This window comes from Onychostruthus taczanowskii, unplaced genomic scaffold, assembly GCF_017590055.1.
Source record: "Onychostruthus taczanowskii isolate IOZ18803 unplaced genomic scaffold, ASM1759005v1 scaffold58, whole genome shotgun sequence".
In the NCBI taxonomy this organism is placed as follows: Eukaryota; Metazoa; Chordata; class Aves; order Passeriformes; family Passeridae; genus Onychostruthus; species Onychostruthus taczanowskii.
The window spans coordinates 2,541,717-2,565,464 of record NW_024503457.1 but is presented as its reverse complement, the minus strand read 5'-3'; the positions used below and the strand labels follow the sequence as shown (position 1 = coordinate 2,565,464).

Sequence of the window (23,748 nt, the reverse complement as noted above, 5' to 3'; positions counted from 1 at the left end):
CAGTAAGAGAACTCCCCTTAAGGAATTGGAGAAATCACCATATTCTAATATTTCTGTTCCTTTTAATTAGTGCAAGGTGCTTTTCCCCTCTCCTCAACACCACCTTTCAAAATCAAGCCTGTGAAAACTACTCTCCAGTGCAGAATGCATATCACCTTTACCACACATGCCAGGATATTTACATGCAAGCAGAAGTCATGAACAATTGCAAAGCTGGAAGCACTTAAAAAATCAGAGCAACCCACAAAAAACCTAGATTTGCTACTCCACCATTTACAGATAACTGAAGTGATTTATGCCGACTCTTAAGTTCAAAGAAAAATCAAAATATTCTGGCGAGATGACAGCAAACAAAAGCAGCAGCTTGCTTTGCCAGGATGTACTCTCTTCTGCACAGTCCTCATTTGAGGTAAGGTTCAAAGCAACTGTTCTGCCAGAATTCCTCCCTTGCCAAAATGATGCAATACAGTCATTGTCACAAGAGGAGAAAGTTTTCCAGGTTCCTGAAGAGACTGAGCACTGCCATCTGACATACTGCAGGATGCACTTCAGCTCTGAGGACCTTCTTAGTCCAAATGCATACATTAAGAAAACACATTATATCATTAAGGTCTGCAGATACCCAAGTTTTCTTCACACAATACACCAACAACTATAACCTATTTTGTATATTCTTTGTTTTCCCATGTCACACATGTGCTTGGGAAATAATCTGACAGCTAATAACAATGTAATTGTGTTCAATATACACAACTGTAGTTGTACAGTGCAAGATTTATCTACATTTATATTTTTAGTATGCTTGCCAGCTAAAAAATCTCTTCAAAAGTATTCAAGAGAGAAAGTGCATGAGACCTCCTAAGTCCACCTTCACAAGGCACTCATAAAAACCACAACAGCAGCTAACAAGACCATAGCCATCATCTGGGAAGTAAAAAGGCAGGCAGGTGCTGACAGGAACAAGACCTGACTTCTGAAATGCCCTTCTCTGCTGAGCACTGGGCTCACAGCAGGTGCCACACTGTCCTAATGCCATCTTCATTCCTCTCTACTGTCCCTGCTGTTCCCTTGCTGAGAGGGACAGAGCAGCTCCCCTGCTCTCCTCCCAAGACCTGCCTTCACACCTGGCATCCCCACCTCCTCTGCACAGCTTGCTCCCTGCTCAGGGCTAATCAGAAGGGCCCCCCCTTCCCACAGCTCCCACCCTTCAGAAAAGCAGCAGATGAGCCCTTCCTCACTGTGCTTCACAAGAGAGGAGGACACAACAGGACTAAAGAAATCAGAGAGCAAGAACTCCTCTGACAAGTCAGGAGGACAGCGTATAAATCGGGAAGCAGACTCTTCTCCCTTTTTAAGCCTTAAGGACTCCAAAGTTCTGCTCAAAATTCTCCAACTCACTCTACCCACCCTTTTCTCCCAACTTTCCTAGTTTCCACACCTTCCCTCAGATGATTAACTCCTCTTCTATCAAAGAAGCAATGAAATCCTCTTGTGAAAACAGTCTGCTATATTTGAGCATAACACTGATGTCTTCTGTGCATTCTCAATTAATAGTGCAATACATTTTAATTGCTAGATGAAGGTTCATTTTATTCTCAAACTCCAAAGAAGCACCACAAATGAAACAGTTACACAGAAGCCTCTCCCAAACCACAGAGCAACTCATTTGCAAAACTGCTCTGAACAGATCTGTACCAGTGCTGTGGTTTGACCTGGCAGGCAGCTGAACACCACTGAGCCATTCACTCACTCACTCATTCCCCAGCCCACCCCCAACAAATGGGATAGGGGACAGAATTGGAAAGACAGGTTAAAGTCAATGGTTGAGATAAAGGCAGCTTAATATGATAGAAAAGGAAGAGAAAATATTATTATATAATTATATATATGTAATTATAAGGGTATATAGAAAAAATGTGATGCACAAGCACCTGATGACCAGGGCCCAGCCAGTGATCAGGGAACAGCAGGTGGACACCCCCTGGTCACCTCCTCCCAGTTTCAGTGCTGAGCATCACACCACATGGTGTGGGATATCCCTCTGGTCAGCTGGGATCAGCTGTCCTGGCTGGGTCCACTTCCAACCTCCTGTCCACCAATCTCCTCCCTGGCAGGGCAGCACAAAAATCTAAACAGTCCTTGCTTTAGTGTAAGCACTGCTCAGAAACAACTAAAACAGTGAGTTATTAACATTATTCTCATTCTAAATCCAAAATTCAGCGTCTAGGAATAAAATTAACTCAATCCCAGTCAAAATTAGGAGGACCAGTTAATATTTACTGTGTCACTGCAACTTGCCTTGTACATGCTGACAACCAAGACATGCCTGAAACATTTTGAATGTGTTCTGACACACTAGACTCCCCATAACACTTGCTTCATGCAGCAAAGAAAGGAATCTGCCCCCATGATAGAGCCATTCATTGTGCCAGTCTCACATGCACGCTTATGAGATTGAGTTCAAAGTACCACAAATCAGGCAATACAAAAGAACTGGCAGGAATTAAAATATTCATGGTCTAATTCAAAATTTCAAAAAAAATTTTTTACCTTGAAAGTACTGAACATAGACCTCAAGTAGCCAAAAAAAAAAAAAAAAACCACCTAGTAGATACAAAAAAATACTAGCACTATTTGTTACATTATTAATGACAAAGATACACTTGTAATCCACTTTTGTTACTTGATAGCTTTCTTCTAAGTACCCACTTTTGTTACTTGATAGCTTTCTTCTAAGTCTTTTTCAAATTACCGTATATCAGGTGATTTTGAACCTGTACCTCAATAAGGAGGTTCATTCTTCTCTTTAACGAAAGCCACTGGACTCACTTTAGTCAGGAGGTGATAGCACAGTATCATGCTACTGCTGATGCAACAAGCTCACACAAGGCAGAATCACAAATAAATTCTCACAGAAAGAGCAGGAAGGTTTAAGTGAAAAGGGAACCACGTAAGGATTTGAAAAGCTACCATGCACATTTGTGTTTCAGACTGGGTTTTACTAAATAAAACCATAACAATTTCTGATACTACCATTCCTCCCTGTCCAATGCCATATGTTCCTGCCTCTCTGTGTCATCTTCTCAGCTAGCATCACACTACGCATGAATGGTATACAAGATGAGGAACTGGCTTAATCTCAGACAAAAAAACCCACTGTTTTTCCATTATTCTATCTGTAAGACACCCTTAAAGTAATATTCAAAGGCCTCTCTTCAATAGGAACACAAAGGATTGATAAACACATGAAACACAGTCTCAGTCCTAGGCCTGCTACTCTGTGCATCCTAAAAATTCTGCATATCACAAGAAGCCATTCTTATGAAAATAATATAAAAAAGTCAAGCAACAGCATCTCCCTGTCTTAAAAACACATATTTACACATGAGAAAAAGGATAGAAATGAAGGATGTGAGAGACAGAGAAGCAGTCACATGTTGGAGGTCTGTATGTACAAGACAAGTTGCAGTGACACACGGCACTTTGCTTTAAGCAATATCTAAAATATATTCAGAATAGTTTTGTGAACAAGTAGAAACCAGGGTGGGAGTTGGGGGTAAGGAATATGGTAGACACATCTTAATTAAAAGATACAACTTTTTCCCTTTGAAAAATATACCAGTAAGATCTCAGCCTCGAAATAAAACTTCACAATGCGCAGTCCATAAGCAAAGAATGGCAACTCTAAAACACTGAAATTCTGGGAAATGTTTATGACATTTAAGAATCATGAAGGCATTTGGCAGCGCACCTTCTGGGTTAGAAAGACCTGGGAATAAACTCAGGGGCAAATCTAAGGAATATTGTTCTTGACAAAATAAAGACCATAGTCTGAACAAGGGCTGAAAAGATAGGTAGATGATTTAATTTCTGTATCATTGTCCTAAGACAGACATAAAGGTCTTCAGTACTAGAAACCTATTGATTCCTAATTCACTGACAAGTGAATGTCAGCCAAGTCCATCCACACTAGCAGCACAGCTCTACATGTTCCTTATACAAATAGGTCTTCGAAAGTCAGCTGGCAGAATACCTTTCCAAGTCCACACTGGCAGTAGGATTGTAGCCATAATGGTATAAAGAAGTGGGCAAGGCTCAGGGGAAAGAAGCATCACCTAACAGATGAACTGCTGTGTTAGGGGTGGGTGTGAGGGAAGGAAACAGACAGGTACCTTTGCTCCCAAAAGATTACCTGCTCTAACAGAGTGACACTGGCACCCCTCACAAACTTTTCCCCAAGGCTGGAGCTCCATTATAGACATTCACAAGCATTTGTATATCTTGATTAAATCTTGAGTGCTATGAATTTTATTTTAGAAATTTGCATGCAGTGTTCTGAACCTTAAGGGCAAATCCCTCTTGTTCAAGAGATTTTATAATATAGAAGCACAGGATCTCAGACTGTGTAAGACTGCCAGGTTTGCTTCATTTCTTCTTTGGTTAGTTTATTATAGAAATAAATTCCTAGGCTTGGCATTGGTGCCTCTGCAATAAAATGACCATCCTTGAATCCTAGAGGCAAGCAGGTCTCTTAGCAGGTAGAGAAAGGGTTCTCAGATCCACAGCTTGTCTTCTTCCATTAAGCAGTAGCTATCTTACCCATCAGTATGAAAGTCAGAAATACAAAATATTTTTGAGCTCAAGAAACCTGTTAACATTCAGATAAGCAAGCATTAATCTTTTATTTTATGAAAGCCAGTAAAAAAGCCCTGCAAGATGCTACTTACGGAATTTGATCACACAGGCCAGTGACACTGTTCACAGGATATGTCAAACACTCTGCCCTTTAAACAGCAGATACTAACATGGTTTTCCATTAACCTATTTTTGTTTATTATTCTACATTCAACTGCTCCCCCAACAAACTTCACTGCTGTTGAACTATGCAGTGATTTCTCCAGGGTAAATGCAAGCTGTCAAACAGCTCTGGTCAAAGAATAAGAAAAGACAGCATTATATTCAGGAAGCTCAAGCTCCTTGGAACGAGAACAAAACTAGAGTAACATGACACAGGTACAAGATAACCATAATGGCAAAACTTGCTAGGGCTCAGGTAGAATTAAGCCATCACTTTTTCATTTTTCTCTCCTTTGCAAGACTTCTGTGAAAGCTATGCCTACAGTGAGTTCCTTCTTAACCATACACCCCTCCTTAACCATATCCACCCACATTCTTCTAGAACAGAGTCCCTCAGGTACAACAAGTATCTGTTTTGAAAAGCAGGTCATGCTCCTCAGAAGGGAGTTAAATGTCTCTCCAGCCAAAGAGAAAACGGGGTGGGAAAACAGCCTTTAAAGCAAAAATGGAAAGAACAGTACCTAGCAAATATCCTATTTGCCTAGGAAAAGATCCACAGTAACATGTGAACTGACAACATAGGTAGCTACTCTACAGTCCCCTCCATCTATACAGACATTCAGCAATAGCACTGAAGGCTCAAAGTAGAAAAAACTACTCAATACTACAATTATTCTAAGGATGGATTAATCATTTTCAGAAGAGAAAAAAAAACATGGAAATTCAGTCCCTGGTGGAGGTCTTAGGAACATTTTCTCATTAATAGGTCTCAGTTCCTTGTATATGCACACAAAAAAGCTGTATTAAAAATAATTTTTAAAGCCCAATACTTGCAGCACATTATTCTGGTTATTTCTGGAATCAAGCTTTGCTGTACAAAGATCGCTGCAAGCTCCAAATTAAGTATTCTCTTTTCTACAGAACACTTAAATATCAAAAAATACTGGGGGGTGTAGGAAGGGAGCCACTGGTTTCCTCCGAGGAACAGCAATCCTCCTCATTAGAATTTGAAATACCCTTTCTGAAGGTTTTATCTTTCTAACAACCCAAACTTACTGGGAAGCAAGAAAAATAAAATAAGAACAGCTTTCAGACACCAGCACTTTTCCAAACCAACAGATTTTCTCATCTCTGCCCCTTATTTCACATGTAGGAAAAAAACCAAAGTTATCATATCCTCTAAAAAAAGGATCCACAGAAGAAAGCATCCCTAAGAAGCCATCTACTGCTGTGCAGCTTTCCATTAACCACAGTAGTTTATCAAATTCTCAAAAATGCCATAACAAAGTCTCCTAAACTGGAGACCTACAGAACTCCAGCAAGGCAAGGAGCTCTGACATGGCTTCGCAAAAATACACCACCACTGCTTCCAAGATGAGTTCAGATCTGGGAGCAAAAAGTGCTTGTGCAATGCTGATCTTGGGCTAACCAAACCACTACCAGGCTCACAAAATAACACACAGAGAAATCATCTGATCCAACTACATATAATTCACATTCAATGTAAGGCTCAAGTACAACCCTTATAGGTCACAGAAAACTCCACATTGTGGAATACTTAATAGGAAAAGCACATTAATGTACAGAATAATGTCACATCTCCCCGCACCACCCTAGGGCTTCCTCTGATACCCATATTGTCCAAATGTTTCTATTATTTAAGGTACCAGACACACATCTAACCCTTTGTCAAATATTTGTACTCACCACTAACTCCTTGTTAGCTCGCCTGCCCTCTCTGATAACATCCCCTAAAGCGGTTCCAGAGATGCTCCTCACACTCTTCGCACAACGCAATCTCTAAACCCTGCCTGAGACTCAGGAAGCATTACACAGACCCTGTGGCATCTCCCCAGTTCCCACGGTGAGGAAGGCTCAGCTTCTCCAGGGCTGACTCACACCTTGTTAACAGAGGGAGGGGAAGGAGCCCAGGAGTAGCGGATGGCCAAGAGGCCCCTGCCAGCTACTCCCTGGTTGAATCCAGGCTGCCATTGCTCTCATCTTTGGCCACAGTTAGGGGGCTGGAAAAATTAATGAGAAAACAACAGGGAACAGACAATGCACAAACCATAAATACACACACAAGAGCTCCATAAGCCCAAGCATTTGTGCCCCTTCTTGCCAGCTTCTGAACTCTCTTGTGCTTGGGAATAATTCCTGTTCCAACATGCTGAGCTGGAAGCCACTGCTGCCAGTTACCTCCACGTAAGAAAGGTGTTTCCGGCAGTCTTGCTGAGAAGTCCCTGAGGCCAGGTTAACAATTTGACTATTCCCAAAGATATTCAGGCTGTCAGAACAAGAGCAAAATTATCTTTTCTTTCAATCATTTTTCTTCATTTTCTCGTCACCCCAAGGAAAAGAGCTGACAAAAGCTTTCTGCAACTAAAAAAGAGACCAAACTGCAACACTGTAACCATTCCCAACCTGTCACAATTGCAGTAGCTTCAGACTTTGAGAGACCTGATGAAGGAAATCAGTAAAGGGGAGGGGATGATATAAATGCCATTTTCTCCCTCTTTAACATTTACAACACTCAATTTATTTCTGCACTGAGATCAGAAGTACCTCCTCCCCCAATTCTCCCCAGTTCATGAATGTCTACCACTTGAAGTTTGGATCTGCTCTCACACACAAATGTTCAAAACATGAAAAGCTCAAGGTGGCCCTAGAAAAGACAAATGGGAGTGGCAGCTGCTCCAAAGCAAAAAGAACACTTGACACAATGCAATGTTGATCCCAGAACCTGGTTTCTGATTATTTCAGAACTTAATTTGTTTTTTCTCCCAGGAAATCCTAAAGGATTTTCTACACATTTGCCAGGGAGAAGGGAAGGAAGGTAAAAAAAGTAAGGACTTACAAGAGGAGTGCTAAAAGCAGTCTTAATTTCCATCTTTATCCATGAGAGAACCTAAAATAAAGGGCAAGTCCTGCAAGTATCATTTATTTCACTAATGATACTTCACTGTTTAGAGGCCTCAGGAAAGCAATCAGAGCCTTTTTTAATGACATGCAGCTACTGCCTGGCAAAATCACAGGCAGGACCAGAGGTACCATAAGACCCTGCAAATTAATTAAGGCAATACTACATTAATTTAAGTCCAGAACCACCAGAAACCAATTTTCCACCCAAAAAAATGTCTCCAAGGACTGAAATTACAATACCTCTCACTTTCCAACGCAGAGAAGCTGAAACCTGTTTTTAATCTCATCAGTTCCTTCCCACACGCCAACATCAAGTAAACTCGACAGCAGTATGTACTTGCTATAGCTAAATATACCAGCAATATTCGAGAACCTAATTTGCAACCCTGCGAACACACGTTCGGAAAAGATGGCAGTTTGTAGGGCTTTTATGTAACGCAAATTTAAATAGAAGAAACAGCACCTGCCATTTTCTTCAATTAGCATTTCACTCGGTTATAGGCAACTTAATTTCTCTAAGCCGACCGCTGCGCTTCCAAAGCGATTCCACGAATACAGCGGACACAATTTATACGTACCGAGAATTCACTCGGACAGAAGAGCAGTGGTTTTAGCCAGGCAAGCCCCGGCCCCGGCACCCGCAGCGGCAGCGCCCTGCCCGCCCGGCGCTGCCGAGGAGCGGCGCGGCCCTTCCCCGCGCTCCGGCCGGGCGGCCAGCCAGGGGAGGGGCGGCCGCCACCATCTTGTCTGCCGCGTCCCCGGGCACAAAGGGAGGGCGAGAAACCCCCCGCCCCCGGGACCGAGCCGGGCGCCCCCAGCCCCGACTCACCTCCAGGCGCAGGGAAGCACCGCAGCCCCGCAGGAACTCGCGGATGTTGCTCAGGCACTCGCCCTCCGTCCGCGGCTCCGGGTACACCTGCAAGAGAAGAGGCGGGCGGCTCAGCGCGGGGAGGAGACCGGAGCGCACCGGAGCGGAGGGCGTCCCCCACCGCGCCGCTCCCCTCACCTCCCGCTCCCTCCGCAGGCAGCGGCGCCGCTGGCTCCCACTGGAGGGTTTGAACCGGGAAGTAAACACGGAGCACAGGAAATGGCGTGCGAGGGCGGGGGGCGGCGGGCAGGAGCGCGGGCAGGGGTGCCCCGGCCAGGCGCGGTCGCGGCGGCTCGGCCCGCCCCGGCCCCGCCCCGGCTGCGGGCGGGAGCGGCCCGGGCCTCGCCGCGCCGTGCTTCTGAATTGTTCAAATTGCTGCTGCAAAGACCCCAGCGCCGTGACGGGTTTGGCTGCAGGGCCAAGCGGCCCAGCGGGCAGCCGGGGACAGCCCGGGACAAGCGGTGATCCCGAACGGGGTACGAGGCGCACGCCGCGGGTGGCAGGTGTCGCCAGTGGGGCTCGTCGGTGCCCTCCTTCTGACTCCGGCCCACCCTTGGGTATCGGTTTTCTAACTAGGAAATATATCGGAAATGCTCCGAACACCTCCGCGGATAATGCCAGCACCCGGAGTTAATAATCTACCAATTCCAGGGTCTGATGTTAATGACCTTTATCTGTGGTTTATTAAACAGCCCCTTCCCACCCCAGAAGAAAAACAATGTCACACAGAGTAAAACCTTGAGTGAATCTAAGACAGGTTTTGGCAGCGCAGCTGTCTGCTCTCTGCAGCCGCACTCACGGTGCCTTTGGCTCACCACTGTAGACCCCAAAAGCAAAGAGTAGCCCTGCCACGGAAAAGCAGCCTGCACAGGGACATGGCTTCACTTACCACAGCTTAACTAAATTCTGTGTGCACGTTAGCGTCCTTTCACAACACATTCATTGATTTCTGTGACGTAGTTTAGCAAACAAGTCATTGCCCAAACTGGACACCTCGTTCTGTCAGAAGGGGAAAGCCTAGCACTGAAATGCACTGGAAACCGAGGTGTTGCAACACAGTGTCACGGCCTTTGATCATGCATTGCACTCAGAGGAGGTTTTGTTACACACATGTGTGTCAAGGTAACATAAACTCACAGCATAATTCACCTGCATAGCACTGGGAACTTCACAAAAGGTTGACTCCAAACATTCTGTCAAGCTGAAACCAAGGCAGTGCCTCCCCACATGATTATAAGATATTAAAGATACCTCTGACCCACAGAGGTACTTTTTGATACAGAATTATTACCACAAAGGTAATTTTTGATACCACAAAAATTAACAAATGTGACAGCATGACAGGGTGAACTGGCACAAAGAAATTGAAAACACAAGTCACTATAATTTTCTAAACAAAATTCAGATGAGTCTTAAATGAAACCCACTAGTCTGTAATACAAGCAATTTGGTAATGATATAAGTTGAAGAATCTTCCTTTTCTCAAGGAAAGAGCACACACACACACCCCTCCAAACTCCTCAAATTGTTTGGTACTATGATAAATCACTGCGGCTTAAAAATAACCCTTCACTACACTAAAACATAAAGGGAATCCTAAAGAAGCCCTATGGAAGGACTCAGCTCAAAAGATAAATTCAGTAAGTTTGAAGGACGCAAGAGGTAAGAGAGCCTCCCTGAAAACACCACAACCTTCATGTCTCTTGCTTAAAACACTTTTTGATTACTCTATTAATTTATTTCTTAATTCTAGTAAGAAATCCAAAGCTATCATGCCAACATCCCTTGCTAGAATAATATGCTGGGAATTTTTTTCCATGTTGATGCTCCTAGTATGTTCTCTCCTATATGTTCTTAATATTCACAGAACAATATCATTGCAATTCAGAACTGCTTTATCTTAAACTATTTGCATAATCACTGGGGTTTATCTCCTTTTACATGTGCTACTTCATTGTCTCTTTTTTGTACCCACCATTTTCTTTTTCATCTACTTTGTTCATCAAGGCCTCTTTTCATTCTGAGAAACCTTAACATTACTTCTGCTCTTCAAACACAATTAATGTCTCCCAAGAAATCACAGTAAATCCAGGTTTCTCTTAGAAGAAGCACCTCTTGTCTCATAACACAATCCACATTAACACAAAATGTCCCAAAGTCTCCAACACATTAATTCTAAGAAACCCAGACATGTACTACCGCCTCATAAGAGGCCGCACATAATTCTAAAAGACTGAGCAATAACTGGAAAAAAGAAGCCAAAAATAAAAATTTTAAAAAAGAGTTAGGGGGAAGAATGGGGAGAGGGTAAGGAGAGACATGATTAGAGAAAGGCAAAAACTTTCAATTGAAGATTAAAGAAACAACAAGCAAAGAAAACTCAAACCCAGCAAATTGTTCCCTATCAGGTCTGGAAGCTTAAAATACATGCCAAATACACCACTGAGACCTTAGCCCCTCCAGCACTCTAATGCATGTTTTCAGTTAAAAATCATCTTCCTCTAAACAATAAAGTAAGTTACAGTAAATCTTTAGAAATATAATTTCTTCCTTCAAAACAAGGGAAAAGGCTTTGGAGTGATAAAAGAAGCAGGGTACATTTTCTCAGCTCTGTGACTGCAGCAGCATTTTTATACAACAGAAGACAGAAGCATATGGGTAAAAAATTTAAAAATATCTTAGCATTTGCATCCTGCTAGAAATGTAAAGCATTAATGGTCCCATAAAATTAAGCAAACCCGATATTTACCTGGAAAATGTTAATGTGATTCTGGCAATCTTCTCCTACAGACAGCTGAGAAACGCAGTAAGGGACCTGAAGAACAAAACCAGCCCTGCGACAGAATGTTGAAGTGCAGTTATGTGGGCCAGGCCCGTGGTAAAATCACACATATGGTACATTATATCCTTTGTAGTTACAGGAAGCTCAGGAGCATGACCTCTCACACAGATCACATTTATAGCCTCACAGACTATTCAAAATGTACCAGAACATAATGCAAACAGACCAGAGGCAGGTAAGTCCTGGTCCACCTGAAAAACAGCTAATCTGTACAGAGACAAAGGATAAATAAAAGTAGGGTCATATTCCCAAATTGCTTAGCTTAATAAAAAGTAGGTTGCATGTACATAAAGCCAGTAAAGTGAAGAGGTTATGTATTTTCCTCTCCAGTATTTGCTTCATCCTTTTCCTATCATAGACCAACACCATTAGTTCATTAATGGGGGCTGTCTACTTTTTATATGTATACACAGCTCTTAGTACAAAGAGGCCTCAGTGTCCAACTGGAATCTCTGTGTGCTCTAGTAATACAAATAAAAAAGGTTAATAGTAATTAGAAAAGACAGGGATTCCAGAGGGGCATGACAGATTCTTAATTAGGGACCAGGGTGCCACAGTGGAATCCAAAGAGACGAGAGGAAGGTAATATGCAGAGCAGCCACTGTTTGAACCACTTCTTTGTGGTTCAGGGACAGGTTCTGATTAAGATTTAATCTCTTGGGGAGCAGTGCTAGAAACCACAGCTAGTTCAATGAGGACACTTATGTGATGCACTGTAGCTATCAAGGAGCAGAGTACATTTCTCACCACCCAGAAAAGGTGGGGAACAATGTGCAATGCAAATAGATGGTACCTAGCTAATTGTTACATCCCTTTAGATCAGTTTAAATCTATGGTTTTAAACAACTTAACAAGTGAATAAAAAAGGGCAATGAAGAGAGGCTGTATCAGGAAAACATATGACAGGGGTGGTCTTAGAAAAAATTAAAAAGGCTACTATTAGTTCATTTGGACAGGGAAATTATATGAGGAAAATAAGTATGGAATGTGTACAATAATGAATAAATAAAATAAAGAAAAAAAACCCAACCACAGCTGTTTGTTTGCAATCTCAAGTAAACATGAGACATTAATAAAAAGTAGGAGACATCTTCAGCTATATGTATGGAAAATCAGCTGTTTACTTGCATTCACTGCTGAACAAGTTGACAAACTGGGTCACAAAATGAGAAGTGTACAAGGCCTTTATATAGAAACTGGAAGCTACTAGACTGAGTAAGAACACAGTTCCTACATGCAAGTTACATCAATCATTTATCTAGTACAACATATAATAAGTACAACATGGTTTACTATGTAAGAAGACTATCTCAGTAACTAGAAAGCAGAAACTAATAGAAAATGTAACCTAGCTGCAAACTAGTAGCCAAGTTCAGTAACCACTTTAAAACGTCCTGTTCAGGTGAATGGCTGTTTGAGCCTGAAGTTCAAAGACTGAGCCCTTAAGTAAGGGAAAATCCTGTTCATCCTGCCTGGACCCTTTTATATCAGATTCCCATCACAGCACAAAACAGTTTTCTCTCCATGTTTCAGAGCACCTTGTACACACAGCGCATTACTGCAATCTAATCAGTAAAAATACTATAATTGCACAATGCAGCAAAGCTAACAAAAGGGTCCTATTGATCACATTCAGTCTCACAGCAGCTGTGTTTCCCTTGCTTCCAACCCCTTTGACTGGTCAAGGGCAGCTGATCTTCCAGTGGGGCAAACACCTCCTGCACAAGCACTACAGGCTGGGATTTGTTGCCAGGGTTTGTGTTCAGGGACAAAAATGAGATTAAAATCATCATGAGGAGGAAGCCTGGCCATTCTCACAGCAGCCTGGTGCTGTGGTGAAGCTGCAGGCGATGGATTCACTGTCCAGCAGCTCTGCCGGCTCCTTCCTCGCCAGCCCTCCCAGCTCTGCCTCCTGCCCGCACCTGCGCCCACGCCCAGCATGGCCCGTCCCTTCCGGCGTTCGGCTTTCCTGCTCTGTCCCAGACCACTGGCTCTCACTAATTTAACCCAGCAGGGACGGAAAAGAAAGAGTGGTTACACAGTTACACAGGAGAACATCCTCTGCTTCTCGAGGAAGCATCCACTGCTCGGGACCAATGGCAGGTGCAGCACTTTCTCTGCAGCCAGTGAGCAGTTGGGCTGAGAGAACTGCAGATGGGAGTCCCGTGCTCCTCCCAGGACAGCAGGAGGCACAGCTGCACTTCCAAGGATCACATCTTCCGCATCTCTAAGTAAGGAGCACTCTGCAGTTGAGACAAATCATTTAAAGAACTGCACATCTTACTGATGGCACACTAGCAGGATGCTATAACTAAACTAAAAACACAGATCAGGATTCTCAACGAAGTGCAGTTTTGTTTTAAAATCAGGTGTCTTGACAGAGCACCCGACCTTAGCATGATACAGTTTGTGCAGTACTGTAGCTCTTTAGCACTGACTTTTCCCACCCTATAAAACCTGCAACCCACAAACTTTTCAATAATAACCTGCACGGCAATCAGCATGGGCTACACACCTGTATTTTGGCTTGAGGGAACCCATGCTCTGAAAGCACAGCAGCAGGCAGACAGACAGACAGACACATAGATAGCAAGAGCTAGATCCAGCAAAAGACTGAAGTTCCTACAGGTCATGCACTAAAATTTTTTCAAGTGCTGAAATTTTACATTTCCACAACTCACCTAGACTCTGCATACAATACAAAGAGGAAGGAAGGTGCCTTATGGTATGCCCTAAAATTCTTATTTGCTGAAAAGGATACCCAGACACCAAAAGTTAATAAAGACACAGCAGAAGGTAAAAGCAGGAATCTACTTACTATCCCAAACTCCAGTCTCTCCTAGACTTACAAGAGTCCTTTGAGTGTTGTTTAGAAGAATTCTCTGAAAAGTGGTTAGTGTCCATTTTTTATTAACAATAGGGCATAAAGGTTCCCAAACCTCTTGCCCTTGGACACCACTATTGGTGACAGCCACAGAAGGAGCTCTTAGATCCCATTACCTCACTCCAAAGCCATCAGCATGACTAACCCCACATCTGACACTCCTCTGCTTTACATCCTACATCCCCACTCCAGACCCTGTATTCCATCTCTCCCACCTCAGACCACACACCATCACCTTCCAAACCAGCAAATCCAATCCCACATTTAGCCACACAAACATAACCCAACACCTTTTCTTTACTGCCCAACAGGCCACACCAACTCATCAGCCACCACTCTGTGCTCCCTCAACCTCCACTTTGCTGTGCTATGTGAAACCAGGAGCACTTGTAGTGGGCTGAAGACTCCTCCAGCTCTTCTGATTTTTGCCTCTGCACACATTCAGAAATGATCCTCTGCCTGTCTAACCATCATTAACAGTGACCTACATTCAAACACACATATGTTCTGCTTTAGCTACTTCAGTTCTTTAGTGCAATAGCCCTCAAAATGTAAGTTCAGCTAAGTTTGCAAATGAAATGTACAGTTTGATTAAAATGCCAGCCAGGACTTGTGGCAGCCTTTATAAATGGGACATTATGCAAAAATTAGAGCTGCTTTTTTCCATTAATCTGCCCTCCAAAAATGACTCTGCAAAACTGATTCAGCTGTTTGAGTTCATCTTTTCAGATATGTACCTGAATTAAACAATATTCAGGAAAACAGTGCTTTCTTTTTTGCAGTAGAAGTACAGTACTTTTGCCACCTCCCTTGGACCCTGATTAAATTCCCATCAACATACATAGACTCAAGTTGCATCAGAGAAGGTTCAGGTTGGACATTAGGAGGCTTTCCTTCACAGAAAGGGTGATTAAACACTGGAATGGGCTGCCCCAGGAGGTGGTGGAGTCACCTTCCCTAGAGGTGTTTAAGGAAAGACTGGATGGGGTATTTAGTGCCAAAGTCTACTTAACAAGGTGGTGTTCAGTCAGACTCGATGATCTCAGAGATCTTTTGCAACATAATTGATTCTGTGACTTTGTGGAAATCTATAAACTGACTCCCATGAAGCATGTTTTAATCCAGCCCTAAGATACAAACACTGTAGTCTAAGGGCACCAGGGCAGTCCGTATAGTACTTTTGTTGTCTCAAGTTTCCGTCTAATTTTTATATTTCAGACAGAAAACATAGGTTGGCACAGCATTAAGAAAATGAGAATGCCATGCACATAAAATTTACAAGCTGTCTTTGCAACTGCTATTAGGAGCCTTGAAGGCCCCCTGCTGTGACCTGAACTAGGCAGGAGTCCTTCCAGAACACATGCACAGGAGTGTGCCTGCAGGATGTGATACACTCACATAAGAGAGTCTGGCTGCAGCTGCAGCAGTAAGCTGCTTTCCCTTCCTTCCTAAAAGCTAAGAACTAATATTCCTAATTCCTGGTTTTGCTTATTTTCTTGCTATTTCAAAGAAAAAGAGGAAATCAGCTAGCATGCAATTGACCCCAATCCCAAGCAGCATCATCAGCCTCAGGTTGCAGAGCTCCAGGGGTGCCAGCATTAAGCGTCCACAGGAAGATGAGTATTTCCCTGAAGCCTGATAAAGTGCAGCTCCAGGTGTGGGCTTGGCAGGAACTGAACCAAAGAGATTCCCCTGTGAAGGAAGGCTGATGAGGAAGGATTTTGCACCCCTTGTCACGTAAACCCTGCAGTGCTTCCTGTGGAGCATCGCTGTTTTGATGCAGCGCAAGCTCAGGCTTCAGGAGTCCAATCACTCAGGGTTTGTTTACACTGGGAGAGCTCTGCTGCTAGATATGCTGGCATCGCTCCTCAGTGTGGATGTAACATATGCCAGGGAGGGAATTCCTCTGCCAGTCTAACAGTACCACTTCCCCCAGCGACATTAACAAAGCCAACAAAACCACTTCTCTGACAGCACAGCTGCACCAGTGGGGGGTATATGATTTTTGCTGCTTTCCCCCTCCCCCCACCCCATGAAAATATTCCATAGGACTACCAAAGCCCTACAGAAGGGATGGATTCTCTTCTGGGCAAGCTGCCAACATCATCCAATAGCACTCACTGCAGAACAGGAAAATGGAGACCTGTATTAAATGCACTTAGACCCAAGCAGTGTTTCATTGGCCAAGAAGGGACACGGGCCTCTGCCCACGGGGTGTCAGTGATCTGTGATGAGGAGTGGCACGAAGGAAACTTCTTGCAGATGAAGCTGGCCACCCCTGCTCAGCTCCCTACCACAGTAACAACAGCACTGAGGCATTGAAACAGGTTGCTCAGATAAGTCATGGGTGCCTCATCCCTGGAAGTGTTCAAGGCCAGGCTGCATGGGGTTTTGAGCAACCTGGTCCAGTGGAAGGTGTCCCATGGCAGGGGTGCTGGAACTAGATGATCTTTAAGGTCCTTTCCAACTCAAACCATTCTATGGTTCTATGACTGGTGGTGGGTAATGCAGCAACCACATCATATTGAGAGATGTGGAGAGAAAATGGCTTTGCTCTAGGCAGCAAAGTGAGGGAGAGAGCAAAAGTGTCACACTGGCTGAGGATCAGGGAGTAAAGCTCAGCCAGCCAAGGTGCAAGACACTTGCTTCCATGCTGCCAGCTCACAGTATTTTTGCAAGCCCTGTCATGCTTGAAATGTTTTAAAGTTACAGATCTTCAAATCACAGCCACTGGATAACAATAAATTAAAATTTTTATTTAAGGAACATGTATCTTGAATTCTCCTCAGTGATTCATAGCCAGATTTTAATAATATGTATGCATACTATATATAATATATATATAAATATATATGTGTGTGCGTATATATAAATACACTTACATACATACCCAGTCTGCAAACTTCAATTCTAAAGCCAGACTTCCAGTTTTCTAAGGCTGGAATTACAATCTTAAACATTTTCAGCTGAACAATGTGGCACCATCAGGCTCTAGCATGCAGTGTAACCAGAGGGGAGCGTGCTGGTGGCATCCCCACAGTTCTTCCTTTTCTCCACACACACACAGCATTTGGAGGATAGTCTGGGTAGCAGTAGGGTACCTGAGGGTTAGCGTTTTTGTTGTCCATATTATGTACAGGCATAGAAAGAATGCATATAAAAACTGTGGGAAAGACATTAATGAGAACAAGACCAGCAGAACTACATTATTTTTCCAGGTTTTCTCACAAAAAACAATTTAATCACCAACAGTTTCCTTAATTGCCCCCTCTTCTCAGGACCTGGCACAACCTTATTTAACTCATTCCAGATCTTTATGCACTGACAGGATCTGGTTTTCAAAGAAAAAGCAGTGCACACAGATACAAGTCCTCTGCTTCCTCAATGAGCACAGGCAGACCATATTTCTTTGGATAATATCCCAGTTGCCAGAATTACAGAGCCAGTACATAGACAGCAAAAACAAGGGGATTCTCCTTCAAAGCATTCCTGCATCCCTGCTCTCACAAGGCAGCAGGAGTAGCACGGCAATGACAAGTCTGTAACAGGACCAAAAATTCCTACAAAGCTCACAGTATCATGGATGGGAACAGCATGCATTCAAGAAAAAGGTACTCTAATGACTTTGTTTGGGATAACTTTTCCCCAGGCTCTCAGCTCGTCCTTGCAGTGCTTCCACCCTGGAGCAACAGCATTCATACACACACCAGCATTCCCTGAGCACACAGCCATGGCAGGCACACCTGTCCAGCAGGGATTATTCTTGCCAGAAGCACAATAATCTCCCTGGGAGGACTGTTGCTGAAGGAAGGGAGCATATGCACATTGAAACGCAGATTTTGCTTCCTGTCCTGTGATGACCTGCTGCTGCTGCTGCATGCAGCAACCACAATGCCTTCCCAACAGATTTCAGTGAGCAAAGGCAGAGCAGCCTTTGGGGTCAGCCAGGCAGACCAAAACAGCCTCACCAAGGCTTCAGGGTGAGAACATCCTGCCAGAAGACTTCCAAAACGTTGGTTTGGGGCCAGATAGCACCTGGAAATTTCCACCTTAGGAGTAATGTCTGCACTGCTGGTGGGATAGACTTCCAAAACGTTGGTTTGGGGCCAGATAGCACCTGGAAACTTCCACCTTAGGATTCTGCACTGCTGGTGGGACGTCCTCAAGCTCTGTCTGAGCTTCACATTCAGCTGCCAGCCAGCATTGCACCCTCTGCAAATATACTGGGCGACAAAAATTGTCACTTGAACTCTGGGTCCAAAACACCTTTCCTTTCTTCTTCCTTCATGACACATGAAATATCATGTTCAGGTCACACCTTGTCACAACAGGAAAGAAGTATACTTAGCCCTGATATTTACGTGTGAAATAAGAGATAAGTGAGCATAAATTTCCCTTTGCCAGAGGTGCTGTAGGTGCACACTCTCATCGTGGGGACAAGACTGGTGACATGGCTGCCACACGTGGCAGTCCAAACCCTCAGTGCTTGTGCTCATACACAACAATTCATTTGCCTTGTGAATTACAAAGGGTTAATTTATTCCTAAATTACAATTCAGAATGCCTCATTTAGCCAAAGCCCTCTCTCATTAAAAAGAGAATCATACAGATGTATGAGGTATTTGTACAAAGACCTTCATCTTTGCTGCCATCAGGCCTGGTACTACCCCAATTAATAACCAAATTAATGTCAACGCCAGTACCCAATCCTCCACAGGGAATGGGAATGACGTTTCCTTTCGGCCACGCACCAGGTCTCATCCAGCAGGAGAGAGGGCTCTATGTTTTCCCGGGGCCAGCCCCGTGCCGCCCGTCTCCCACCTCGGCGCGGCGGGCGCAGGAGGAGGGAGCGGCTGTGTTTTGGATCAGCCTCCCACGCGCAGCAGAGCAGCTTCTGCCTCGCTCAATCCTACGCTCAGCGCAGCGCCTGGGGATGGTCCCTTCGACGGAGGGGGGCCGGGCGGGCGAGAGCCAGCCGATCTCCCATGCCCCGGCTCCAAGCACCGAGCCAGCTGCTGCCCTGCCCTCCAGGAGCCCCGGCGGGAGCGGGGCACCGCGGGGTGTCAAATGGCTGCTGCATCGCATTCCCCGATGCGTCTCCTGCATTTTCCCCAAAAAGGAACAAAGCTGTCCTCAAAACGATGCTTTCTGTCGAACAGCTGACCAAAAATAAAAGTACAAACAAAACTTAATGGAGCGCGAAGCCTCATATGACAAGGAAAATTCCCGCTCCAATTCTGATCTCTGTTTACAACGTTGAAAGTGGGTCAAACTGGTCTGCGATGGAGGAATCTGTTTGGAAAATGATCTCTGAGAGGAAAAGCATCTAAGCGGCAGACAACTGCACTGCAATGCTTCCACGGGGATCCCTTCCCTGCCATCAAAGTAATTCAGTTTTACCACACAAGGCTGAAATCCTCTAACTTGAAATTATGGCTTTTTTATTCAAATTACATAAATTCAGCAATTCCCTATCTTTTGGAACAAATCAACTAACCATGTTTCAACACAGATCTCCATGCTTTAAAAAACTAAGACATGGCTGGGTTTGAACAGGGTGGAGGAAGCTGTTGTCGGTTTTGTTGATTTTGCATTGTTTTTTTTTAATAATCGCCCTCACTTTTGTTCATTTCCTGTGTTCAGGACAAGGTTATTGTGCAGTACCATCACACTGCCTAACCCAACTATTTTGTTTTACCTTGTCATTGTCTCTTTCAAAATGCAAAGGAATGATTATGACATTAAATGGGAGCCTAAAAATAAGGAACAGTCTGTAACAACACTACTTTTCAAGGTATTTTCATTCTGGCTTAGAGAAATCTAGTGAATTTAATATCTGTCCTTTCCTGTTCAAGATAGAAAATGATTGTAATGTAAACAAATTCAGCCAAAACTTCCTGGCAAGAAACCCTGTAAGTTGCTCTGTGTAATGTTGTTATACCAATACACAGCAATCTAAAGAAAGAATATACTAACCAGCCTTGAAACCCACTAATTTGTTTTATCGACTTGTGAAAATTCTGTTCTTTGACCTTCAAGTGCTTGATTCCTTTTATGGTCGCACAATCTTTATTTATTAAAAATCTCCTACTAATTACTCTCAGGGTACCCAGAGGCTTTAAAAAGCACAAAATGCCAAAAAATGTATTACTACATTCCTGCATATATTGAATCCTCTTTCTAATCTGTTTTTGAAAGAAAGAAATACATTTATAGCATTTTTAAGAAAATATCTTTAAAAGCACCCCAAGCTGATAAACATTTCTTCATATTTGTTTTATGTAATTTTTTAAATGTTGTCTTTGGTTTTAGTTACCATTTTGTATTTACAGAAAAATGAGCTCTGTAAGTCTTCAAAGTGTCTGCTAATGTCAGATATTTATAGAAAGTTATGATCTCAAATGATTTTAAGAACTGAATCAGTCTACATCTCTGGGACATCCTTGTATCTTTTAAACTTCAAAAATGTCCAGTTTTAACTAGAGACTTTCAGGGCAAATAAAGAATAACAAGACTCATATTTTAAATGCACCCAGTATAAAAAAAGTAACAAATACTAGTAGCCAAAACGACTTGGGAAAAATATCATGGCACAGTAAAGGATTTTATATCTGTTTACTAACAAACAAAGAAAGAGAATAAAGTAACATGGAAACAGCTCAGACATAACATAGATGAGAATGTGAAAGAAGTATGGAGTATAAATTCTGAGTCTATAGAAAAAGAATATTTACAAAGTTAGATGGAAAAATGAGTTTGAGAGGCATCTATGAATTAGAAAGTGCTTTGTGAATGGCCCATAGAAATAAGAACAGTTACCCTCACAAAACCAAAAATCCCCCTAAAAAATAATTATAAAAGGCTATTTCTCCCCAACCTTACAACTAAGTCAGAGCCAGAGGAGACACACAGGGTCAGCAGGGATGCCCAGGGCTGTCTGTGCCGCCTGTCCCATCACCCTGCTGGACGCGGGGCGAGCTCGGGGGCTGGGAGGCTGCGAGGTGCCAGCGTTGCTCCCGCCCTGGCTGCCATCCCAGCCGATGGGTCCCACTGGCAGCTCCTCGCACCCAGGCTGGTGTCGCTGCTGGCTGCGGGGAGCTGTGCACCTCTGCAAAGCCTCCTCTGCATATGGGTGCTGTGAAGGGACCCCCACCCGAACATGAGAGGTGTTTGCTCCTTTGAGGTGAAATGAGAGCCTTTCATTCAATAACCGAGCTGTCCCAAACTATACTGTAACAGAGAAGCACATTAAGTTGGGAAACACTCTTTTAACATTTATTTCTGTTATGCTTTTTTGTTTATTTTTGTTTTTTGGTAGAGCCTCTTTCCCAGATTGAGTGCAGGACCCCATTTTACTAGGCTTGACATCTACACAAAGGGGAAAGACCTTTCCTGCCCTAAAGCTCAGAACCCAAAGTCCAAGAGGTGCTCAGGGAGCGTGCCTGGAGCAGCAGTGTGGGAAAGGCTGCCAAAACCCTCCTTGGGCTTGGTGCCACCAGGCAAAAGAGCCCGGGGACAAGGAGGCATGGGCGGAGCCTGTCAGAGCCAGTGGATAGTCAGGCGGAGGAGCCCCCACTTACCCCCAGCCCCACGTCACACGTGTCACACCGAACAGCAGAACAGGACATTTACCCGATGGCAGAACAGGACATTTACCTGCTCTGGAGCCCCACTTCGCAGCCCAGTGCGCTGGACAAGAGTTTGCACCTCATGTACCACCTCCACGAAGCTGCAGCCCCTTGGGAGCAGCGACGTCCTCTTCAGCTCTATTGCCTGAACAGTCCCTTAGGGGGAAATGGTGGCGGGGAAAGCCGGCAGCAGCAGTGGCAGGGGCTTCAGCTGTCCGAGCTAGCCCCACTGGCCACCATGGTGGTGTCTGAGCTACCGACAGTCACACAGCCACAGACACACTGTGCCCGCTCTCATCACTTCTATCACCCGCCAATAGCACTGCGGGCTCCTCTGAGGTTTCCTTATCACCACACCACCTCCTAATGTACCTGTGAATTTGGGAGGCAGGAATGATCTACTAAATCTGCAGAATGGGACTCCAGTCCAGAGCCAAGACCTCCACACTACAGTACAACACAAAACAGTAACAACCCCAGTGGGTGGCAAACTGAGGAACTGAAGGGGGACAGTCCAGCCCAGCCCAGTGTCCAGATGAGTTCAAGGCACTGGTTACAACTTTGTGGGTCTGAGAACTACTTGAAATAGAGCCACAAAAGGTAACAAAAGCCCACTGTCCGCAGGCTCCAACGAGTGGAGTGCTCTGCCAGCTATAAAAGGTGAAAAATATGGTGTTATTTTCAAGCAAGGAGTCATCCCATCATCATAGCAGATGACCTTCATCAGTCTTCTCTTCACTACCTTAGACTGGCACACGAGGAAAGTTTTTTGCCAATATGTGGATCTCTGTGTGCACTACGTTATTGAACATCAGGTGAGACAACGGTACTGTCCCAAGTTTTGAGGCACAACCCCTCTCCCTCTGGCTGAGCTACGACAGGAATTACGTACACACACAAAACACATAAAAGTTACCTGACAGAGTACATTTTCTTCAAACACAATGCAAACTAGAGCTGTAACGCGTTTTTTCAGCCTCCCCCAAAAAAGGATGAGATTTTTTTCCACAGGCTACCGAACAGTAAAGGACCCAAATAGCGCTAAAACAGCCTTCAAGAAAACTAAGCATCAAACGCTAAAATGTCCTTCAGAGGCTGGAGGGGATGAGCTGAATCACCTCCCAGGCGAGGTGAGGCACCGGCTGTTCCAGCAGTTGCGTAGATAAGTTTGCAGCGGGCTCGTGGCACGCAAAGAAGGGTCTATAGTCCCCCCCTCAAAATGAATGCGTCTCCCGCGCACAGCCAGCTCCGCTTTGGGGAGCGGAGCGTTTGTACAGCACTTGCAGAACAGTGGCCCCTCGGGGGGAAGCCCCTCCAGCCCGGCTGCCGCTCCCCGCTCTCCCCCGGCCCCCGACGGGGACCGGCCCCGCTCCGCCCCCCGCGCCCCTCGCCGCCCTCCCCGGGCCCCGGGGCCGGGGGCGGCGAGCCCGGCCGCACAAAGGGCGGCGGGGCGGGGGCCGCGGGCACTTACTTTGTCTATGGTGCCCGGGAGCAGGCGGTCGAGCAGGCGGCACAGCACCACGCCGTCCTTCAGGGAGGACTGAAGGAAGCCCTCGGGGTCGGAGATGGTCTTTTTGGGCGACTCCAGCACGCCCAGGGCGATCAGCCACGTAACGGTCTGCTCCGCCGAATTCATGGCGATGGCGGCGGCGGGCGGGGGTCGCGGCGCCCCGCGCCTCGCGTGGGTTTTGTGTCTCCCCCGGCGGGGGCTTCAGGCGGAGGCCGGCGGCGCCGCCCCCATGTGAATGCAGATGACGACGCCCCGGCCCCGCCGCTACAGACACATGCAGCTGCAGTGCCGCAAACC

At 44.8% G+C, this 23,748-nt stretch overlaps 1 protein-coding gene across 5 annotated transcripts in view; it reads right to left on the bottom strand.

Annotated features, from left to right (window-relative positions):
- Positions 1 to 23,737, bottom strand: part of ARHGEF7 (Rho guanine nucleotide exchange factor 7) — a 115,043-nt gene extending 91,306 nt beyond the window's left edge. For 4 of the 5 annotated variants that reach the window (XR_005953646.1, XR_005953647.1, XM_041418001.1 and 1 more), the window contains exons 1-2: positions 23,413 to 23,737; positions 8,549 to 8,635 (exon numbers count right to left, since the gene is read on the bottom strand). Coding sequence is in view for 2 of the 5 variants with exons in the window: in XM_041418001.1 (XP_041273935.1) it covers positions 8,549 to 8,635; positions 23,413 to 23,577 (252 nt within the window). In the remaining 3 variants the exon portion in view is untranslated. Of the gene's footprint in view, positions 1 to 8,548; positions 8,636 to 8,725; positions 8,854 to 23,412 lie in introns of those variants that run through there. The other variant, XM_041417999.1, reaches the window with a different exon arrangement.
- Between the last annotated feature and the right edge of the window lie 11 nt (positions 23,738 to 23,748).